Source organism: Mobula hypostoma, chromosome 10 (genome assembly GCF_963921235.1).
Source record: "Mobula hypostoma chromosome 10, sMobHyp1.1, whole genome shotgun sequence".
Lineage (NCBI taxonomy): Eukaryota > Metazoa > Chordata > Chondrichthyes > Myliobatiformes > Myliobatidae > Mobula > Mobula hypostoma.
In genome coordinates this window covers 100,954,177-100,974,491 of record NC_086106.1, presented here as the reverse complement: position 1 = coordinate 100,974,491, position 20,315 = coordinate 100,954,177, and the positions used below count along the sequence as shown (strand labels likewise).

Genomic DNA, 20,315 nt, shown 5'->3' with positions numbered 1-20,315 from the left:
TGCTTTTCAGTCTGACTGATTTATCCAAAACTAAGACTATTCTTCACTATTTCCAGAAGGTTTTCTATATTTTCTATCACAAACATAAAGTATTTGTTTAGATTCCATATTCCTCAAAATAATTTCTCCTGTCTCAGTCTCTACTCTTTTTCTTTTCACATGTCTGTATACTCTTTTAGAAGTCACAATTGAATCAGCTTCAGCCATCCTTTTAAGCAATAACCATAACAAGTTACTGAGGGAAATTGCTGGCTTTATTGCCTGTACTTTTGGAGAGATGAATAACCTTTCTGTTTTCTACACTTGATTGCTTTAGGCAGTGCACTCTGGATGGTTTGTGTGTGTGTGTTAGATGAAGAAAAGATTAGGCTGGCGTGAATGAGGTACTGCAGTATACTGCAACCTTATGAAACTGTACCACAGGAAGGAGGGAAGAAAAATCTTGCGGGGGATATTGATGCTGAAAAAGAACTTGGCACAAAGAAATCAGAATAAAGGTTTCCTCTGAATTTTCATCTCTTTTATGAAAAAATATGTAGCTTTCTGCTCACTTGAAGTACAAAACAATAAAATTATAATGGGTCAAAGAAAATCCTTTTAGCCATGAGTCATCTGGTCCCCATTATTTATTCTGTGTGGTTTTCTCTTCTGATGATTTCAGGAATACATAAAACCAATGAGTTGTATTATCCAAGAATGATGTAAACAGGTTATTTGGACCATTGTCATTGTGTCAGCTACTTTAACATTTGCTGTCTCATATCTTACAAAACAGATATCTTCCATAGTGCTATGTTTTCCTGCTGTTACCAGATTTCCATATTAAATTTATTATAACAAATTCCTTACAAATAAATTTATTAACGCTCTCATCCCAACTGAACAAAATCACACATTCTACTAAATATCTGGGATTTTATGATCAGAGAAAAAACCACTGAAGCTACCGAACAATCTCTGCATCTCTTCAACAATGAAAGATAACACCCGAATTGCATACAACTGAAAATGAAATTAAAATGAATAAATCACAAGAAAAAGCTTGCAAAACCTAAATACGAAAGAATACAACATTTTTTTTGACAGTACCTTATGGAATGCTCTTCTGCTATTCTGTAATTTATTTATGCACCTTACACTGTAAGAACTTGAATTCCACACCTCACTGTATTCTCATTAACATTCTGTCCCCACAGCAGTACAGCTCTCACCTCACATCTTGGTGCTGCAGGTTGAAGTCTTGGTGGAGAATAATGATAAAATCATAGTCATATTTGCAATGGATTCATCAATTTTTCAATTAATATGTAATGCATAACTTGATTGAATTTTACACAGGAAAGCAAGAACATGTTGTGCTTGGAGGATCAGAGATGGTTTTGCTCCGAGTTCCTAATAGTGACTATGGAGAATACAAAGAAATTTTTTAAAATTATGGTTTAACTTCAGAAACTGGCTCACTAATATGATGCAATATATGGTTTCCTTCTAATAACAGCAGACTCTTGAAAACTTGGAGGCTACTTCTGATCAAAGACAAGCCTTCAAGTACCAGTTAAACCACCTGTTCTGGTAGCTTAATTGAGAATTGGTTGTGGTCCTGAAACTTATTAAATTTAAACATGTGATAAATGTCAATAACTTCATTGGAGTTTGTTTCACTTTGGTAGACTTTTCTTTTCACTATCTATCCTTTTGACTTGACTTCAGTTTTCATACCATTAGGCACATCTGAAAGACCATATTTTGAGGATTAGAAATATAAACAAATTTGGCTCCTTAAAAAGCCAAATATTGAACTTTTTGGAATGCGAGATGAGCCAAAAAATGAAGCAATCAAAAGAATGTATTTTCAGCTTTAAGGGAGCCTAGTGGTCACTTAGGACTTTGCAATTGAGTAACCCAAGGCTTGTCTTATAGTTTATTTATGGAAAAAGGCAGGCAAAAAGAACCTTCACCAGCTACTGAGCTTCTAAGTTCTTTTGTTTTGTGCAGCCAGGAGCAATAGCAATAGCTGACTGAATTTTCATAATGACCTTTCTATTTATATCCTTTTCCATAGCCTCTTCCAACCCTTCTCCCAAAAACTGCTTTAGGGATACTCCAAATTATTCTGAGTGAACGCACAAATTACCTGTGGAGGCATCATCTTTACCAATGCCTCTTGCAAAGGACTTCAATGAGGTCTGAGACCTCTTCAAGTTAATCCCCAGACTTTTGATTGGCACACATGAAATATAGTCAGAATTCTGGGCTCAATATCCACCTCTATGTCTCTTATTGAATTGTATCTACTTTCTGTTATGGTTGAAAGTCTGATCTATAGTGTTACATACTTACCTGGGAGATATCCATTACCGAGTCACAGCTTAGAGGTTGTGTTGACGTTAGACCATTGGAACCAATTATCGTTGTGATTATGCCATTCTGATCAACCTTCCGAATGGTGGTCCCGTCCACAAAGAAGATAAATCCAAACTTATCTACCACTATCCCTATTTGAAAGCAGCAAGGTAAAGAAAATATGAGTGAGAGAATTGGCAACATGCAAAGAAAACAAATTATTTAGAATTTTTCAAAATTGCTTGGCACCCTAAGGCTTGCCAGAACTTCAGATGTACTTTAACATTGTAGTTATGATTGAACTGTAGAAAATATGATAGCCATTTACACACACACTTATGAAGTAACTCCCTACCCAATCTATTTCTTGTGTCATTTGAAGGATAAATTCTACTTACAAAGACTGCTTTTTTTCCACCTATGTAACCAGAGGACAGATCTAACAGTCCTCATAGGCAAGCATAAGTTTGGAAATAGAATAATACATTCTCTATTTCTTTGCAAAATACTCCCACAACAATACCAGCTCAAGTTAGAGAAAAGGAAATGAAAATTTTATGAAATTACTGAAGCCCAATTAACTCTGCTCTCCAACTTATTGTTTATGCCAAGCAACAAAGCACCGGGGGCAGCGGCAATTTCCAAACTGTAATTAGATACAATTATCTACACATTACAATGCTACCAATGTGATTTGGATAAGCATTAAATATTTCTAATTAGAACCAAATACAAATAGAAGCTACCATTACATTACTGGCCACATTCGGTGCAATTTGCTCCTTTGTTTTTATTTTTGCAGCTCTTTAAATATTTTATTGGGAACGTAACAAGTAGTTTTCCAAATGTAGAGTTTGACATAATGAACTATTTTTTAAGTTGTGATCTATTAAAAAGTTTTGTCATTATTCTGTTCAAACAGTGATCTGAAATTTTAAACTGCAGTTTTGATGAAAATAATTGATCCTTTCCTTGCAATAGATCAGGGAACTATTCATGGGTTGCATGCACTCCATCCAAACCCAAGGTAAGACTAGCATCTTCCATTTACTTTGAGTCAATATGGCATGGATGTTTTTTAAACATGCTCTGTGAAAGCACCTCTGATGGTAAGTTATTAGACTAATTGTTCAAGGAACACAATGCAGACTGAGCTCATCATCAGGGCAGCACTTCAGGGAGAGTACAAGATAATTCCCTTGTCTCATTACTAGTTGCTTCATGGGCACTACCCTATCTACTATCGAAAACGTCTTCAAAAGATGGTGCTTCAAGAAAATGGCATCATCATTAAGGACCCTCACTATCCAGAACATGCCCTCTTCTCATTACTACCATCAGCAAGTAGGTACAGGAGCCTGAAGACGCACACTCTATGTTTTAGTAACAGCTTCTTCCTCTCCATCATCAGATTTCTGCAAGGTTCATGAACCCATGTACACTACTTTGCTGTTCAGCTCTCTTTTTGCACTATTTGTTATTTTATATTTCATGTTGTACTTTTATGTATTGCCCTGTACTGTAGCTGCAAGGCAACATATTTCACAAAATGCAGTGTCTTGAAAAGTATTCAGCCCCTACAACTGTTTCCACAGTTTCTAAATATAAAATATATTGGACGATTTTTTGAGCTATATCTACAAAACCTTGTGCATTATATCAAATCAGAAGAAACAAATCCAAAGCCTGTCAACAATTTACTAAAAATTAAAAACCAAAATTTTGAGGCTGAAAAGGTATTCATTCACTTTGTAATTATTACGCTAACTTTCCTCAGTTACAATACTCTATATTACCTTACCAACTCACCCAATTTGTTGATGTAGAAAATTAGAGGATCACCTGAATAAATACCCCCTCTCTCTGTAAGGTCCAGTAGTATGGTAGATTTTCAACAGACCAAACCAAAACAAAGGCAAATCAGGGAAATGATAACAGAGAAGCACAAATCAGGGGAAGGGTACTAGACTATCTCAAAGGTACTGAACATACCTTGGAGCTCAATGCAGTCTATCGTGAAAAAGTGAAATCCCAAATATGAAATCACAGCCACACTGCTTAGGTCAGGATGCCCCTCTAAGCTCAGTTCTCTGGAGAAGAATGGCACTTGTAAAAGAGTTTACTGTGATGTCGACAGTCACTCTGAGTGAGCTGCAGAAGTCAATAGCTGCAACTGGAGATGAAGTTCATGGCTCCACAATCTCTAAGGCTTTGCACAAAAAGGTTATTTATGGAAGAGTAGCAAGAAAGAAGCCCCGGCTAAAAAAAAAAGCATAACCTTTCCCGTAAAGATTTTACAAAGAATCACTTAGAAGATACTGTAAAGATGTGGAAGGATGTCTTGTGATCAGATGGGACTAAAGTGGAACTTTTTGACTTCAACACTAAGTGCTGCTAAATACAGAGAGATCCTTGATACCTCTGCCAGCAAGCTTAAACTGGGGAGGAAGTCCACTTTCCAACCAGAGCAACCACGGAGTGGCTTCAAGTGAAGAAAATTGATGTCCTTCAGTGGGCCAGTCAGAGTCCTGACCTTAACCCGGTCAAACGTCTCAGGCAAAACCTCAAGATTGCTGTCCACTGCCACTCCCCAACTAACCTGGCGCATCTTGAGCAATTTTGCAAGGAAGAATGGACAAATCTTGCTCCATCACATTGTGCAAAACTAATAGAGACTTATCCAAAAATACTACTGGCTGTAATAGCTGCAAGAGGTGGTTCAATTAAGCACTGAGCAAAAGGGGAATGAATACTTTTGAGCTGCTGACATTTCAGTTTTAGGTTTTAGGTTTTCATGCTTTACAATTTTCCCTGCTTTCTGGGCTCTGTGTGAAAAAATGAGCATATGATTCACAAATAAAATTTCTCAGTTTAATTGATCAAAATCCCTGCTTATAATGCTCATTTATGTGAACAAAGGGTTGGGGGTTGAATCCTTTTACAAGGCACTGTATGTCAGTAAAACCAAACCTTATTCAGGTTCTGATTATATATTGTCTTCTCATGACAGGCAAGAGGAAGAGCTGGGGATAGGTTCTTCAAGCTTGGACAACATTTACTCCACCATCAACACCACAAGAAAGGAAATATAGACTACCTGGATATTCATGTTTATGACATCCTGCAATGCATTATATTTCACAGCATTTCACTATACTCCCTATATGCAGATTATTTCCCTCAATCAATTGAATTTTTTTTGTATATATTCATAACAGATCCTGGATTGGCCTCTGCACCTACCTGAGGACCCACCAGCAGACAATCCCTTAGGAGAGCATCATACATAATTCGAGTGATCGAACTGCCACTACTATTCATGTGGTGCATCTAAGATGGGTTCTTGGTACTGAACTAGGCCTGGTCTTGGGATGTAAGTCAAGCAGGTGACAGCCTGATTGTAGGCGAACATTTTGGGAGTAGTGATCACAACTCATTGTTTTAAGCCAGGTATGGGTAAGGATAAAATTGGATTTGGGGGGGAAGGTTGTTAAATTACTACAGGAAAAGACAAGATCTGGGGGAGTTAATTGGGACGAGCTGCTGTCAGGAAAGCCCTTCTGACATCAGTGTGTTATTTAAAAACCAAATGATCAGAGTTCTGTTAGATATGTTCCAGTACAGAGGAAAGACAAGGATGGTAAAGTAAGGGGAACCTTGGCTGACCTAAGAGGTCCTAGATTTAGTCTGGAAGGAAAAGGAAACATACATAATGTTTAGAAAGTTAAAACCAGACTGGGTCCTTGTAGAATATAAAGACAACAGGAAAGTGCATTAGCAGACAATCAGGAAAACCAAAAAAAGGCCATGAAATGTCCTTGATAAGCGGGATCATGTAGAGTCCTGAGGCATTTTATATCTGTGTCAAGAAAAAGAGGAAAATCCTAAAGAGGGTAGGTCAACTGAAGGAGAAAGGAGGAAAATTGTGCTTGGAATCAGAGCAAATGGCTAAGGTACGAAATGAGTACTTTGCAATGGTATTTACTGAGGAGAAAGTTTTTGAGGATAGTGAAAGTAAAGTTGGGCTTGTTAATGTGCTGGGATATTTTGAGATTAATGAGGAGGTAGTGTTAGGTTTTCTGAAAAATACTAAGACAACCAAGCTCTCATATATGGATGGCATTTATTCCAAAATATTGAAGGAAGCAAGTGAGGGGGTTGATGGACCTTTGACAAAGACCTTTGTGTCCTCACTAGCAGCAGGCAATGTCCCAGAGAACTGGAGAGTAGCTCATGTAGGGTCTCGGCCTGAAATGCCAACTGAACTCTTATCCATAGATGCTGCCTGGCCTGCTGAGTTCTTCCAGAATTTTATGCGTGTTGCTTGGATTTCCAGCATCTGCAGATTTTCTCTTGTTAGTAGCTCATGTAATGTCTTTGTTCAAGAATGGAAACAGGGCTAGTCCAGGTAATTATAGGCCAGTGAGCCTCTTGTCAGTGGTAGGGAAACTATTGGAGAGGATACTGAGGATGGGATTTACGTGCATTTGGGAAGATGTGGCCTGCATAAGCACAGTCAGCATGGCTTTGTGTGGAGTAAATGGGTGTTATCTAAATGGATTTTAGGAAGGCATTTGATAAGGTTCCTTATAGCAGGCAGATTTGAAAGATAAAGATGCACGACATCAAGGGTAAGTTATAAATTTAGATTTGGAATTGGCTTGTTGATAGAAGATAGAGAATGGGGATGTAAGGCTGTTATTCTTGGTGGAGGTTTGTGACCAGTGTGCTCTGCAAGTATTGGTGTTGGGACCTCTGTTGTTTGTGATACATATCAATAATTTGGATGAAAATGTAAATAGGAAGATCAGTAAGTTTGTGGATGAAAGCAAGACAACATAAAGGACTATCAAAGGGAACAGAGATATATAGATCAGTTACAGGCGTGAGCAGAAAGGTGGCAGGTAGGAGTTTAACCTGGATGGATGTGAGGTGTTGCATTTTGGGAGGTCAAATGAAAGAGGAAAGTATATAATTAATGGTAAATCCTTTAATAGCATTGAGGTACAGAGGGATCTTGGGGTCAGTGAAACTGGCAATGTAAGCGGATAAGGTGGTCAAGAAAGTGTATGGCATGCTTGCATTCATTATGAGGAGTGTTGAGTATAAGAGTAAGGAAGTCAGGTTGCACCTATATAAAACTTTATTCAGACTACACTTGGAGAATTGTGTGCAGTTCTGGTCACCCCATTATAAAGATGTGAAGACTGTGAAGAGGATGTAGAAGAAGTTTACCAGGATTCTGTCTGGATCAGAGATATGAGCCATAAGGAAAGACTGAACTAACTTGGGTTGCTCTCCCTAGAGTGTCAGAGACTAAGGGGAGATCTGTTGGAGGTTTTTAAAATTATGAGAAACACAGAGAGGGTAAACAGCCAGAATCTTTTCCCCAGGGTAAAAGAGTCAAACACTGGAGGATATGGTTTTAAGGTTAGAGGGAGGAATTGAAAGGATGTGAAGGGTGAGTTTTTTTTACACAGAGGGTGGTAAGCAGCTGGAATCTGTTATCGGGGTAGATGTGGAAGCAGGCAGCTTGGAGGAGTTCTAGATAGACACATGAATGTGAAGGGAATGGAGGGATATAGATAATAGACAGGAAGAGGACATTTAGTATAAATTGACATCAAGGTCAGCACGACATTGTGGGCCAAATGGTCTGTCCAGTGCTGTACTGTTCTATGTTCTGTTTTTATATTATGGATCTTAACATACTCCATCAAGTATTTCAGTTGTGCACGAAGAAGCAACGTGGTATTTTGAAAAAAGTAAAATGTCATAATTAGTGAAGAATAATTTACATATTTATATTAATCTAAGCATATAATTCTAATCAAAGTACTTTTCTATTTGTTAAAATTACAGATTAAGTCATTTCAATCTAATGTGTCAAAATGATTTTCAAACTAAAATACTGCAGGTGCTGGAAAAATGCAAGAAACTCTTCGCAGGTAGGCAAGCAACCAGTTATGATGAAGTGAGCTGAAACGTAATTTCAATTTCATTTGTCACAGTTCCAAGTTGATCTATTGACTGTATCCAGCATTTTCTAGCTATTTTTCCTGATATCTGTGGCTAAAATAGCAGCATTTTGCCTGCCTGTAAGTTATTAATGATGCAATCGTGCTTTCATTTGTCTCTCATACAAAGTGCAGTCTCACTTTTGTAGAAGACATATTTTTGAAGAATTCAATCAATCCACCTGAAATGTTACTTCAGCAATGTTCTTAAAAGCAAAATCATTATTGACTCATGCTATCATCCTGACTATTAAGATAGCAATAGTATTCAATAAAGAGTCTCTAACAGGCGAGCAGTACAAAATAAATTATTATGGCGTGATCTTAACAATAAACTCAGCTGAAGCCTTTCACTGCAATGGTTTTCTCTTAACTTCTGATTTTTTTTTTGAGTGGGAATACTTGCCTGTCTGATTGGTAATAGTCAGAAAGCAAATTGAAAGCAAAAGCAACATTATAGGTCATGAGGCAATACTGAGAAATCGCAGCATTGCATTATGAAGGCAGTTGATTTTCCTCTTGATAGAAGTGACTGCTTTTTCAACTCACTGCTGCAAAATAAGTATTGCCAGTCATTGTATCTTGTGAAACCACTTATTTTAGCAGTGAGTCACATAGAGTTAATTAAGCTCAATGGGAAAGCAAAATCCAATATTTTGGATAATGTCATGCCACATATTATGGGGACCTTAGGTTAAAGCAAAAGAAAATCTCCCATTTCTCAAATATATTGATCATTACTACAAAGTCATTGGTTTGACTTTACAGAAATAATCCTGGGAACTTGATGTGAACTTGAACATATCAGCTAACAACTTCACCACTTAAGCTTTTATGACTCTAAATATCTTGAAAGCTACTCAGGCACACTCTGTCCTCTCCTCCAGATGTGCCAAGTGAAAAGAATAATACTAGACTTTCCTTTTGTGATTGGTGGCACCATGATCAAAGTTGCTCACAGCCTTGATAGTTATAAATTCATGTTAAATGGATAATTAATTCAGTGGGCTGTTTTTACATATTAAATAAAGATGCTTGCCTACAACCATGTTTGATGCATAAACATGACCATTTAACACTGAGGCTGAAGTAAATGTGGTCAGAGTACTACAGGGCTGTAATACACATCTTGAAAATGTTTGGACAGTTGTGCTTTTTTTGCAAGAGTAGACTAAGCAAAATGAAATAAATTACTTTGGATGGAATTTTAATTTTATTTCTTCTTCAAGAGTTCAAATGATATTATCCATTATTTATGATAAACACTTCATTATTCTTCTGTCCAGAGTTTCAAGAAGTTGAAGCACTAGAAACCATGTGTTTGGACTTTTAGGAGATATGGAGGGGGAGGGAGGGGGGAAAAGGGTTAAAATGCAAACCTGGTGCCAAATGCTAATGTGCATGAATGAATGTAAACACAATACTCAAATCTTTGTTTAACCATCTATAAAGTATTCTTATTTTTAATTGAAGTGGGGTCTGAAAGCTTGAGAAAAAGGTAAGCAAGTTTGAGACACCTGTACATATGTCAGAATATTGAATGCTTATATATCTGTAAAGTGCACACAATTGAATCCAAATGCAGTCCTTCACCTTCTCAACTAATTTCACTTGACTGCAATACGTTCTTGCTTCCGGAATATTATCTTACAAATATTGACAGAAACAAGGCTGTCTACCTGGATGCATTGGGCAGTGAATTTTTAAACATTATCTGTGTAAAAGATGCATATCTGGTGATTAATATTGGTGATTTGAATGGATTAATACTTAACGTACTTCATTACAACATTTCTAGTGGAATACTAGAAGCAACTGGGAACATTATACATCATGGATTACTACAGTAAAAGCATCAGCTTTCTTGAAATAAGTAGCAAAATGTCGATATTAAATGGGCGGATAGTGAACATTGGTGGAATGTGATTTATGTTGGTGAGGGGAGAGATAAAGTATTTGTGCCGGTACCTAATACTGGATGAGAAGTATGACATCAGGGTCCTCTCTCTTGTTGTGGAAGTAGGTATAGATCTCTGTGGCTGGCTGGTGGTGGTGTTGGGGGTCTGGGGTGCATGTTGTTATTGTAGAGTGATAGGATGGTACAATGAGTTGAAGGAAGAAAGATTAGATAGCAATACTATTTTAAAGAACAACAGATAAACAGGCCCTGTCCCCATAAGTCTGTACCAACCGACCATCAAGCATCCAATAACAATAAAACTGGACAAATCTCTTCTTAACTGCTACTTTGTTAGGAGTTTAAGGTGGTTTGTTATGTCAACACAGACTCTTAGAAATATGGTGGGGAGCATGCTGACTGGTTGCTTCACAACTTAGTGTGAGACTTCTAATCTACTGGATTGCAAGAGACTCCAGAGTGTTGTGAACTCAGTCAGCTTCGTAACAGCACAGCCGTCCCCACCGTCAAGGTCTTCTCAAGAGAAGGTATGTCAAGGAGGTAACATCCATCATCAAGGACCTTCACCATCTGGGACATGCTGTCTTCTCAGTATTACCATCGGCTAGGAGGAATAGAAGCTTGAATACCCTTACTCAATGATTTAGGGATAGCTTCTGCCCCTCTGCCATCAGATTTATTAACAGTGCATTAACCTATGAACACTATCTGATTATTTATTTTCTTGCAGTTTTTTATAATTTATAGATATTTATGTCTTAGGACGGTACTGCTGACACAAAACAACAAACTTCATGACATGTGTCAGTGATAGTAAATTTGATTCTGATTTTGTCCTCTTCACATCCCGATCAGCTCCATCAATATTTTAACATTCATCTACACACTCAGGACAATTTCTAATGGCATTTATCCAACCAACCAGTACATCTTTGGGGATGTAGGAGGGAGCAACAGCTTATGGAGGAAACCCTTGCTATTTATTACAGGAAAACTGCATAAAATTCAGACAGACAGCACTGGTTTGAACTCAGGTCACTGGAACTGAAACCTGTGCACTTGCCATCCTGCAAACAATGTGGTTTGAAGTGCCCTTATAAAGCTCCAGAAGGAGTGTGGCACAAGGAATTATATCATCTGCACACAATATCAAAGGCACAACGGGAGATTCACTCTGACCATGAAAGTCAGACTTACAGTGTGATGTGCAAACTAGGTTTTTAATCAATGAAATTTTTAAAAGAAAAAAAACAGGAATATGTGACTGAATGTATGCATCGCCTGTAAAACTGTATAAGTGCAAAGTACAGTTTCGGATACAGCTCTATTTCTATCTTTAATATCTTTATTTTTCCCTTTCAGGGTTTTGTTGAAGACTCTGATCTGGAGTTACATGCTGACTACAGTTCTTTGCGGGAATGGGACCTACTCTTGGGGTTTCATGACTGGCTGTTATTCGGCACGCTAAGGGCACAGCCTAAGAGCTGTGCTCGCCTTTGGAGGTCCAAGATTTCGTGGCTCTGGAGGTGGGGGGCATCGGAGGTCAGTGTCTGGGCAGGAGATCGGTGTGTTATGGGAGTCGCAAGATCTAAGGGTGTGTGCCCGGAAACCTGAGATCTTTGGGCACAGAGCTTGGAAAAAGTGACACAATGAACTTTTAACATCATAAACCAGAAGTTATTTGTTATGTCTCCCCTCTTGCTGTGAAACTGAGTTATCTCTTTCTCCCTTATTAGGGAGAGAGAGAGCCTGTGGTATGTCTAATACCGGGTGAACGAGTAATCTTTGGAGTACTGCAAGACTGTGTCTTTGCTGTTGCTTTGCTACACGTTTGAGTGCTCAGTGATGGGTGCCAAAGCTTTCTTTTGCTGGTGGGGGAGGGGGATCGTTGCTTGCTGCCGCTTACGTGTGGGAGGGAGGGGGGCTTGGGGGGGACTTTGGGGTTCTAACATTTCACTGTTCAACTCCTCTGTTTTTTGTGGATGGTTGCGAAATAAAAGTATTTCAGGGTGTATATTGTATACATTTCTCTGACATTAAATGTACCTTTGAAACCTTGAAAATACATTTTAATCAGATTCCCACTGTTTTCACAGATTACAATCTCATTCAAATAATTGAAGGACATTTTAAACAAAATGTGATAACACCGTAGACTACTTTCTGTTCCATGATTATAATGTTTCAATTTGTAGGAAATTTCTGGAACAAAGAAGGCACCTGATATAACCCAAATGTGAGCTGGATTGCCAATTATTTTAATGTGCTTGTACTTTAATGAGTTACACATCATCATATGGTATAGCTGGCATCCTAAATGGCCAGCTGTTGCCAACATTTTCAATCAACCCAAGGAAAACAACTTGTTGTGAAGTTTTGAAGCTACGGGTAAAATTTCTGTGTTCAATTGACAATGCACTTTACCTCTGGGGCTGGTGAGGGAGGCTTCAGCTGCTTTTCCCCCATCTCCACAATGGTTTTGATCAAAAGGGAGACATTGATCTCCAGTTCCAGCCACCACCTGAGAATTCCTTAAGAGATCTTTGGTTTGAATCAAGGACTTCACTCTATACACTTTCCTGGTGCTGGTGTCTGATAGGTAAAGCAGTCCAGAAACAGGGTTCACAGCTAGGTAGTATTTGTGAGCAGGACTGTGGCTGAAAGAAAAGGAGACATATATCAGAACTTCACTGGATTGGATTTTATTCTCTGAGATTTTTTTTATCTTAAGGGAAATCATGTCAAATAGTTAAATCTGCAAATTGTGCATTAATTTTGCTACCTTTGTAACTATGACTTTTTTTTAAATTTTCATAGCTCTTCAGTTGAAGGTCACCTCTCAACTGCTATTATATTTGTTTGGAATGTTCTTTACAGATCTGAGAGGCTAAGCTCCTTAAAAATAAGTTATTTCCATGGCAACCAATTCAAGATCTCATTCAAATGACCATGAAATGTTAACTCCTCTTTACTATTCCTTTGACCATGGTTAAGAAATGGTTTGTAACCCATTCTGAGAAGTCTTCAGGGTTTAAGTAGCATTAGGCTCCGTGGAAACAACGGAAGCAAAATGCATTCTGTCTCTGAGGAAATGAGCCGAAGCACAGCCTGGAACACACCGTTTCCAATCGATTCACTTAATAAACTGCACAGCTTTAGCTGAATAGTTTGTGGCGTATGGAAAGCTCAAAAACAGATCTCTGCTGTGTTTACTTAAGGTAATTTTAAATCTATAATTTACAGAGGCCTAAGTGCAAATGTAGAGCTTTGAGCTACAGGCTTACCATATTTCATTTGCTAAGTTTCTGTCAGGTACGCAATACCACTGAGTGTCTTTGACCATCTGCCATGTCATTGCTGTCTGCTCAGAAGCTTGCAGAAAAAATATCTCTGAATCTCTTATGCAAAGGCTCACTCCACTGATGAAATACCAGTTCTTGCTGTGATCTGGTAGTAGCGCTGCCAAAGAGAGGAGCAACTGATACCAGATGTGTTGCTGAGCCAATGGGTGGCAGCGTGTGTGTCCTTCTCTCTAAATGGGTGACTGATGGCATGGCTGAAGTTGGTCTGTTAAACATTGCTGTGGTGTCTGCTTTGAGACCCTTTGGACAAAAACATTTTCATCCACCAGCTGTACTTGTAAGAAGTTTTGCCAGCTCTCATCTGGCATCAAGCTGCTTGCCTGATGGAAGCTTTGTATCTCACCCAACAGAAAATCTGTTACTTTGTCACATCAACAAACAAAGACAATATCGAACAAACATTGCTGTCTGTCATATTTTTCACCCTATTATTTTTATATTGATGCTAAATTCAGTGCAATTCGTTCTAATTTGACAGGACTACTGTATGAAGTGAGCCTCTGTAAGCATTATTTTGTACCAGGATTAAAGTAAAGTAGCTTTAAGCAAAACTAATTGAATACCAATAGAAATGCAGATCTCACTCTCTAGTAAGCTGATAGAGTTATATCTGAATAGGGAATACAATTCACTTCTTTTGGAATTTTATTTCACCATCATTTATTTTGTAAGTCCATTTTCTCCATGTTATACTAAGATAATTGAAATGATTCCGGGGTGCCATTTAGTGTTTAGCAATTTGTGATGTGTTGTCAGTGGTAGTAAAGGACAGTCTCTAAATCCTACCAACAGCCACAGAGCATATCCCAGAAGTCAACAGCATATCCTCATGGGTTACTGAGACAGTGTTTTGGCAGGTAACTATCTACCTAAGTACACATCAGCTCTCAGCTGGAGTAGCTGAAGGAGCAAGACTTCCAAATGGTACCTTTCCCAGCTGGACAACAAGATTAATTTCACTTGTTGGGCCAATACTGCCAGAGTGTGTGAAGAATGACAGTGAAACGTATCCATCTTTGGCCTCCTGGCAGCATTCTTAAGTTCAACTCATATTTAACATGTATTCCTCAACCGACACTTGCCTCCCAAAAAAAACAGACGATCCTGTAATTTTGTTCATTACTGTTTGAGGACCTATCATCTGCCCATTGGCTTCACTGCTTGTGATTTTCAACACCTTCCACATGAGGCCTAAAGGTATGGGTATAGAGTGCTGTTTTTTTTTTGCTCCTGGTTGTATTTTGATGGAACTGATTAAGAATAATAAATATGTTGTAAAATTCATACAATATGTACAGTCAAAAACAAATCTAGAACATTACTGATTAGATAATGAAGGCTAGAGATGTGACAAGGTGCTCAATTCATTGTGGAGGTTTTGAAATTCCCTGCTGCCTCACTGTGTCGGAAACAGGCACCGAATCTGTGCAGACTGGAAATAACATCTCCACCTCGCTGACAATTAACACTGGCGCTCCCCAGGGACGTGTGCTTAGCCCAGTGCTCTACTCTACACCCATGACTGTGTGGCTAGGCATAGCTCAAACAGCATCTATACATTTGAGGATGATGCAACCATTGTTGGCAGAGTTTCACATGGTGACCAGAGAGCGTACAGGAGCGAGATATATCAGTTAGTTGAGTGGTGTCTCAGCAACAACATTGCACTCAAGGTCAGCAAGACCAAAGAGCTGATTGTGGACTTCAGGAAGGGTAAGACAGGGGAACACAACCCAATTCTCATCAAGGGATCAGAAGTGGAAAGGGTGAGCAATTTCAAATTCCAGGTGTCAATATTTCTGAAGACCTAACCTGGACACATCATATTGATGCAACTATAGAGAAGGCATGATAGCAGCTCTACTTCAGTAGGAGGTTTTAGGAGATTTGCTTTGTCAACTGAAACACTGAAAAACTTCTACAAATGTATCATGGAGAGCATTCTGACAGGCTGCGTCACCGTCTGGAATGGGGGGCGGGGACTACTGCATAAGATCAAAATAAGTTGCAGAAACTTGTAAAATTAATCAGCTCCATTATGGGTAACAGCCACTGTAGTACCTAAGATATCTTCAAGGAGTGGTGCCTTAGGAAGGCAGTGTCCAGCATTAAGGATCTCCACCACCCAGGATATGCCCTCTTCACACTGTTACTTTCGGGAAGCAGGTGCACGTGTGTGTGTGTGTGTGTGTGTGTGTGTGTGTGTGTGTGTGTGTAAAACTCAGTCTTCTTTCCCTATACTTATTTATTATGTAGTTCATTGTACTGCTGTCTGATTCTGATCATCTCATGGACCAAAGTAATCCATTACAGGACACAGTTCAGATGTGCTGAAGCTATAGCTTCAGGAGAAAGAAGGGAATGAGAAATATAATAGAAATTTGCCTGACTAGTGTTACTATCTAGAGAAAGGTATGACATTCTAATTCTTTGGAAAAGGGGGCCATTCCCAGAACTCCTTTTCTCTTGAACATTATTCAGAATTATTTTTGTGTCTGGAAGACTTCATTTGTACCATTATGTGTTAAAGCTTAGAGAAGGAGATAGAGACAAGTGTCGGCAGGGCTTTTATATGAATGTGGAGGCAGAATGAGGTGATCTGGGTTATAAAAGTAGCAAGGTCAGGGGAGAGAATAGCAAATCTGTCTTTCCATATTTTCTTGCAAAATAGGAAGAGGACCTTTGGCCCATTGATCCTATGCGGGTTTGCAGAAAATGCTATTGCCTCATTAAATTTTCTTGTAACCTCTTATGTTCACAAGTTCCAACCACTCACCTGCACTGGAGGCAAATTAAAGAGACCAATTAACCTGTGAACCCTCATGGCTTTGGGAATTGTGAGGAAACTGAAGTGTGTGAATCCCTCATAGACAATACCAGAGACAAAGATTGAGTCCAGGTGGTTGGAGCAGTGAGGCAGCAGCTCTGCTCTCTGTGTTACTGTAGCAACAACTTCTGAGGACTTGTTATTGTCAGAGATTAACATCTGGCTTGTAAACAGATACAGGAGCAAGTGTAGCAGGCCTCATCTGTGAAGCACATAGGAATGGCCCCTGGCCTTCAGTGCGGTTGTGGGGGGGTGGTGATGTTGGATCCTCAGAATCATATTTGTGATAGTGAGATCAGGGCGATGCCTAGGAAAGATAGGAAAGACTGGAAGACTGATTGGGAATTGATATAAAGGTGGAATGAATGACGGAAATGAGGATTGATTTTTTTCTCCAAAATTAGTCATGAGATATGTCACTTCTTGGATCAGAACTCTTAGTTAATTATTATAACTAATAATAAAACTTCAGTACCAGACTTGACAGCCTTCATTCTGGGGTCCCAGCATATAACTTTCTCCCATGCAGGCTCTGGTTGCTATTACAGATCTTGCAATGCTGCATATTTACTCAGAGACAACTACTTGCCTGCTTCATTGCTTAACGCAGAAGGTTATTGTAATTGTGCATATGTTGGATTAGTGAAATCTGTCTGGGCAGTTTAAGCCATGAGTGATGCTTAAAACTGAGTCTGTATCTCATACAGTCAAAGAATTAATGGCATGGAAATATATCCTTCTGTTCAATATGTCCATGCCATTCAGTTTGTCTACCTGAGCTATCTTGCATCTGGCCTGCATCTCTAGGCCTTTCCTACCCATGTACCTGTTCAAACTCTTTGAATTTCACCCATGTCTACCAGTTTCCCTGGCAGCCTTTTCTACATACCCACCGTCCTCTGTGTGCAAAATGTTGCTCCTTATGCCCCCTTTAAACCTTGCCCATCTCACCTTAAATCTATTCCTTCTGGTTTTGGACTCCCCTCCCCCAGTAAAAAAAACACTCATCTTACCTATGCCCTCATGATTTTATATACCACTACAAGTCAACCTTCAGCCTTCTATGCTCCAAGGAGAAAAGACCCTCATAACTAAAACCCTACAGACCCAATAATATCCTTATCAATCTTTTCTGTACTCTCTCTTGTGTAATGACATACTTCCTATAACTAGGAAACCAGTACTGTACACAATACTCCAAATATAGTCTCACAAGCAACACGGCTGTCTAATTCTTGTACTCAATGCCTTGACTAATGAAGGCAAGTGTGTTTGTCACCATCCAGTCAACATGTGTCACCATCTTCAGGGAACTATGTATTTGTACCCTGGGTCTCTCTGTTCTGCAGCACTTTGTAGGATCCCATCATTTACTGTGTTGATTTAGATTTTGTAGTGATGTTAGATACCCTTTTAACACTTGCGGAACATCCATGCCTTATAGCCTCTGAAAGTGGGGTTTAATCCTGACCTGGTGTGCTACCTGAGGGGAGAAGTGAAATGGGATTGCTGTGCTCAGAGCCAACATGACGTGAAAGACTGAGTTGCCTCCTTCTGTGCCATGATGAATAAGAAAGGGTTTTATCACTAATGGGGTCAGAAAGAGTAGATGAAGGGGGAAGGAAGATGATGCAGAAAAGATGTGCAAGGAATAGGGAGGGTTAGACCACGGTAGAGGGGAGAGAAAAGGGGTGGGGAATGGAATAGGGTCAGTTTAGACAGGGGATGGATTAATTTGAAGCCATTTAGAGTGGATTGGGGAGAGGCAATTGGGAGATGAGGGTGAAATGATAAAGTGATCAGAGAAGAGGGGGGAATGGGAAAAAATACTATATTGAAGGTAACTAACATCTTTGGCCTCCTGGCAATGGGCAACCAAGGCCAAACCTCCCCTAAAACATGTCATATCCACCCTCAACCCAACATCCAAGGCCCCTTCCATTACCAGATCTCAGATTCACAGGAAAACTTTGCATTAATAACATCAAATCCTGCACTGTACATCATGTGATGTTACTGTGGCTGCCTAATAGGCTTTATGTGTCCACATATAAACTGAATGAATGTTATAGAAGTTCACTACTAACACATTTGGTACTTAATCATGTTCAATTTTTGGTAAAATTCCATTATGCAGCACATAAAAACATGACTGCTCAAAAGAATTTCTTGGCCCTTGTTATAGGAAATAAAAGTTATTTGTACAATATACAATATTGAATTAAAATTAATGAATTTATTCAGTTGAAATAAATAAAGGCATCTGCTATATGTCATATATGGCCTCGAGTCATTCTTTCTCCCTGAATTTTCACTAATTAAAATGCTGCTCACAAGGAGCCAACTGGCTGAAGAATATAAGCTCTGGAATTTTCAACAGAGCCCAAAAAACATTGGCTTAAAATTTATTGCTGCTGCAGGTTGCATTTAAAACTATTAATTAATATTTTGAAGGACAGAATAAAGTGATCTAATTAATACAGCAAACCTCGACATAATAAACAGTGAATAAAAATATAATTGGAATGTTTTGATTGGACTGTCCTGATTTAATTCATTCTGTAGCTCATACTAATAATACAGCATTGTAAATTTATCTTTGAAATTATAAATGGCCAGAGGCTATTGAATTTGGCCCAGTCTGATTTGACCTTGAGAACTGCACAATGGGACCAGTTGAGAAGCAACCTGAAATTCTTTAATCTACGGCCAGTTGTTTTCCTGTAGCCCTTTCTCCTGCTACCTCTGTCCTACTCCAGAAAACATGAAGAACATTAATATTATTACATGAGCCAGTTGTTGCTCCTACAGCTTCTCCTTGCTCACTGAAATAATCCATTTTCTAAAGTTCCTTCTCCTGAACACAACTGTTTTTCAAATTTTTCTCTTATTTTGACCTCATTTCTACTAAATAGATTATACACTTCCATATCTTTCCCTCCATACTCTTCCCAAAGTAGGAGATAAGCTAATTTGGTGTCTCTCCTCAACTACACAGCTTCCCCTTTTAAAATCATTGTTCTCATAAGCTTTTTCAAATGAATATTGACTTTTTTTGTAAAGTTTTGCCTCACTTCTAACTTCGATGACAACACAAAGTTCTTGAATGTGTTATTACTTTATATTTCAATCTCTCTATTGATACTTCAGTCCCTTTCACAACATCAAGAGAGCCTTAAAAATGAAATAGTCTGTCATTAAAACTACAGTTATTTTTCTTGTCTGCTATACCACAATGCTTTAATGGATTTACTCTTTCAAAGAGAGGTTGCCTTTGGTTGGTTTCATTCTTGTGGTGCTGATTGTTACCAGAGAATCTCCAGTGAAAGCTTCTCCAGTAAAGGTTTGAAGATATTAAAAAAAATGCTAGAATCAGGAACAGAAAAATAGAACACTGGAAGGGTTGAGTGGTTAAAGCCATAAAATGGATGCAGAAGATCTGTTAATGTTTTGGATCGATGTCCTGCATCAGGACCGAGGGAGAAGGAAAGATTGTTAGAATATAACAATGGAAGGTATTGTTCAGGGTGACAGGGAGGGAGGATTGCAGAGGGGGAGGTAAAGGCTGGTAGACAACAGGTGGTACCAGATGGTGAGGGCATGATAGGCAGACAGAACCAATGGGGAAGGGCATGGCATGTGATAAGTGGCATCTATTTTAATTCACTTAGGTAGCAAACAAACCAATGGAAGGAAGAATGGATATTTCACTTTTAGGTATCACATATCCCTGGTGTTCTCCTCCCATATTAACTCACTTTTCAACCTAGTTTTCTCCTCCCAAATTTGTTCCATCTATCAACTATCATCTTCTATTTCCACTGCCAGACCCAGCGGTGCTAAATACT

General features: G+C 38.8%; 1 protein-coding gene across 4 annotated transcripts in view; it reads right to left on the bottom strand.

Annotated features, from left to right (window-relative positions):
* Positions 1–20,315, bottom strand: part of tenm1 (teneurin transmembrane protein 1) — a 2,340,669-nt gene that overhangs the window by 114,804 nt on the left and 2,205,550 nt on the right. For all 4 annotated transcript variants that reach the window (XM_063060938.1, XM_063060937.1, XM_063060940.1 and 1 more), the window contains 2 exons: positions 12,703–12,935; positions 2,341–2,495 (listed from right to left, as the gene is read on the bottom strand). In XM_063060938.1, coding sequence (XP_062917008.1) covers positions 2,341–2,495; positions 12,703–12,935 — 388 coding nt within the window. The remainder of the gene's footprint in view (positions 1–2,340; positions 2,496–12,702; positions 12,936–20,315) is intronic.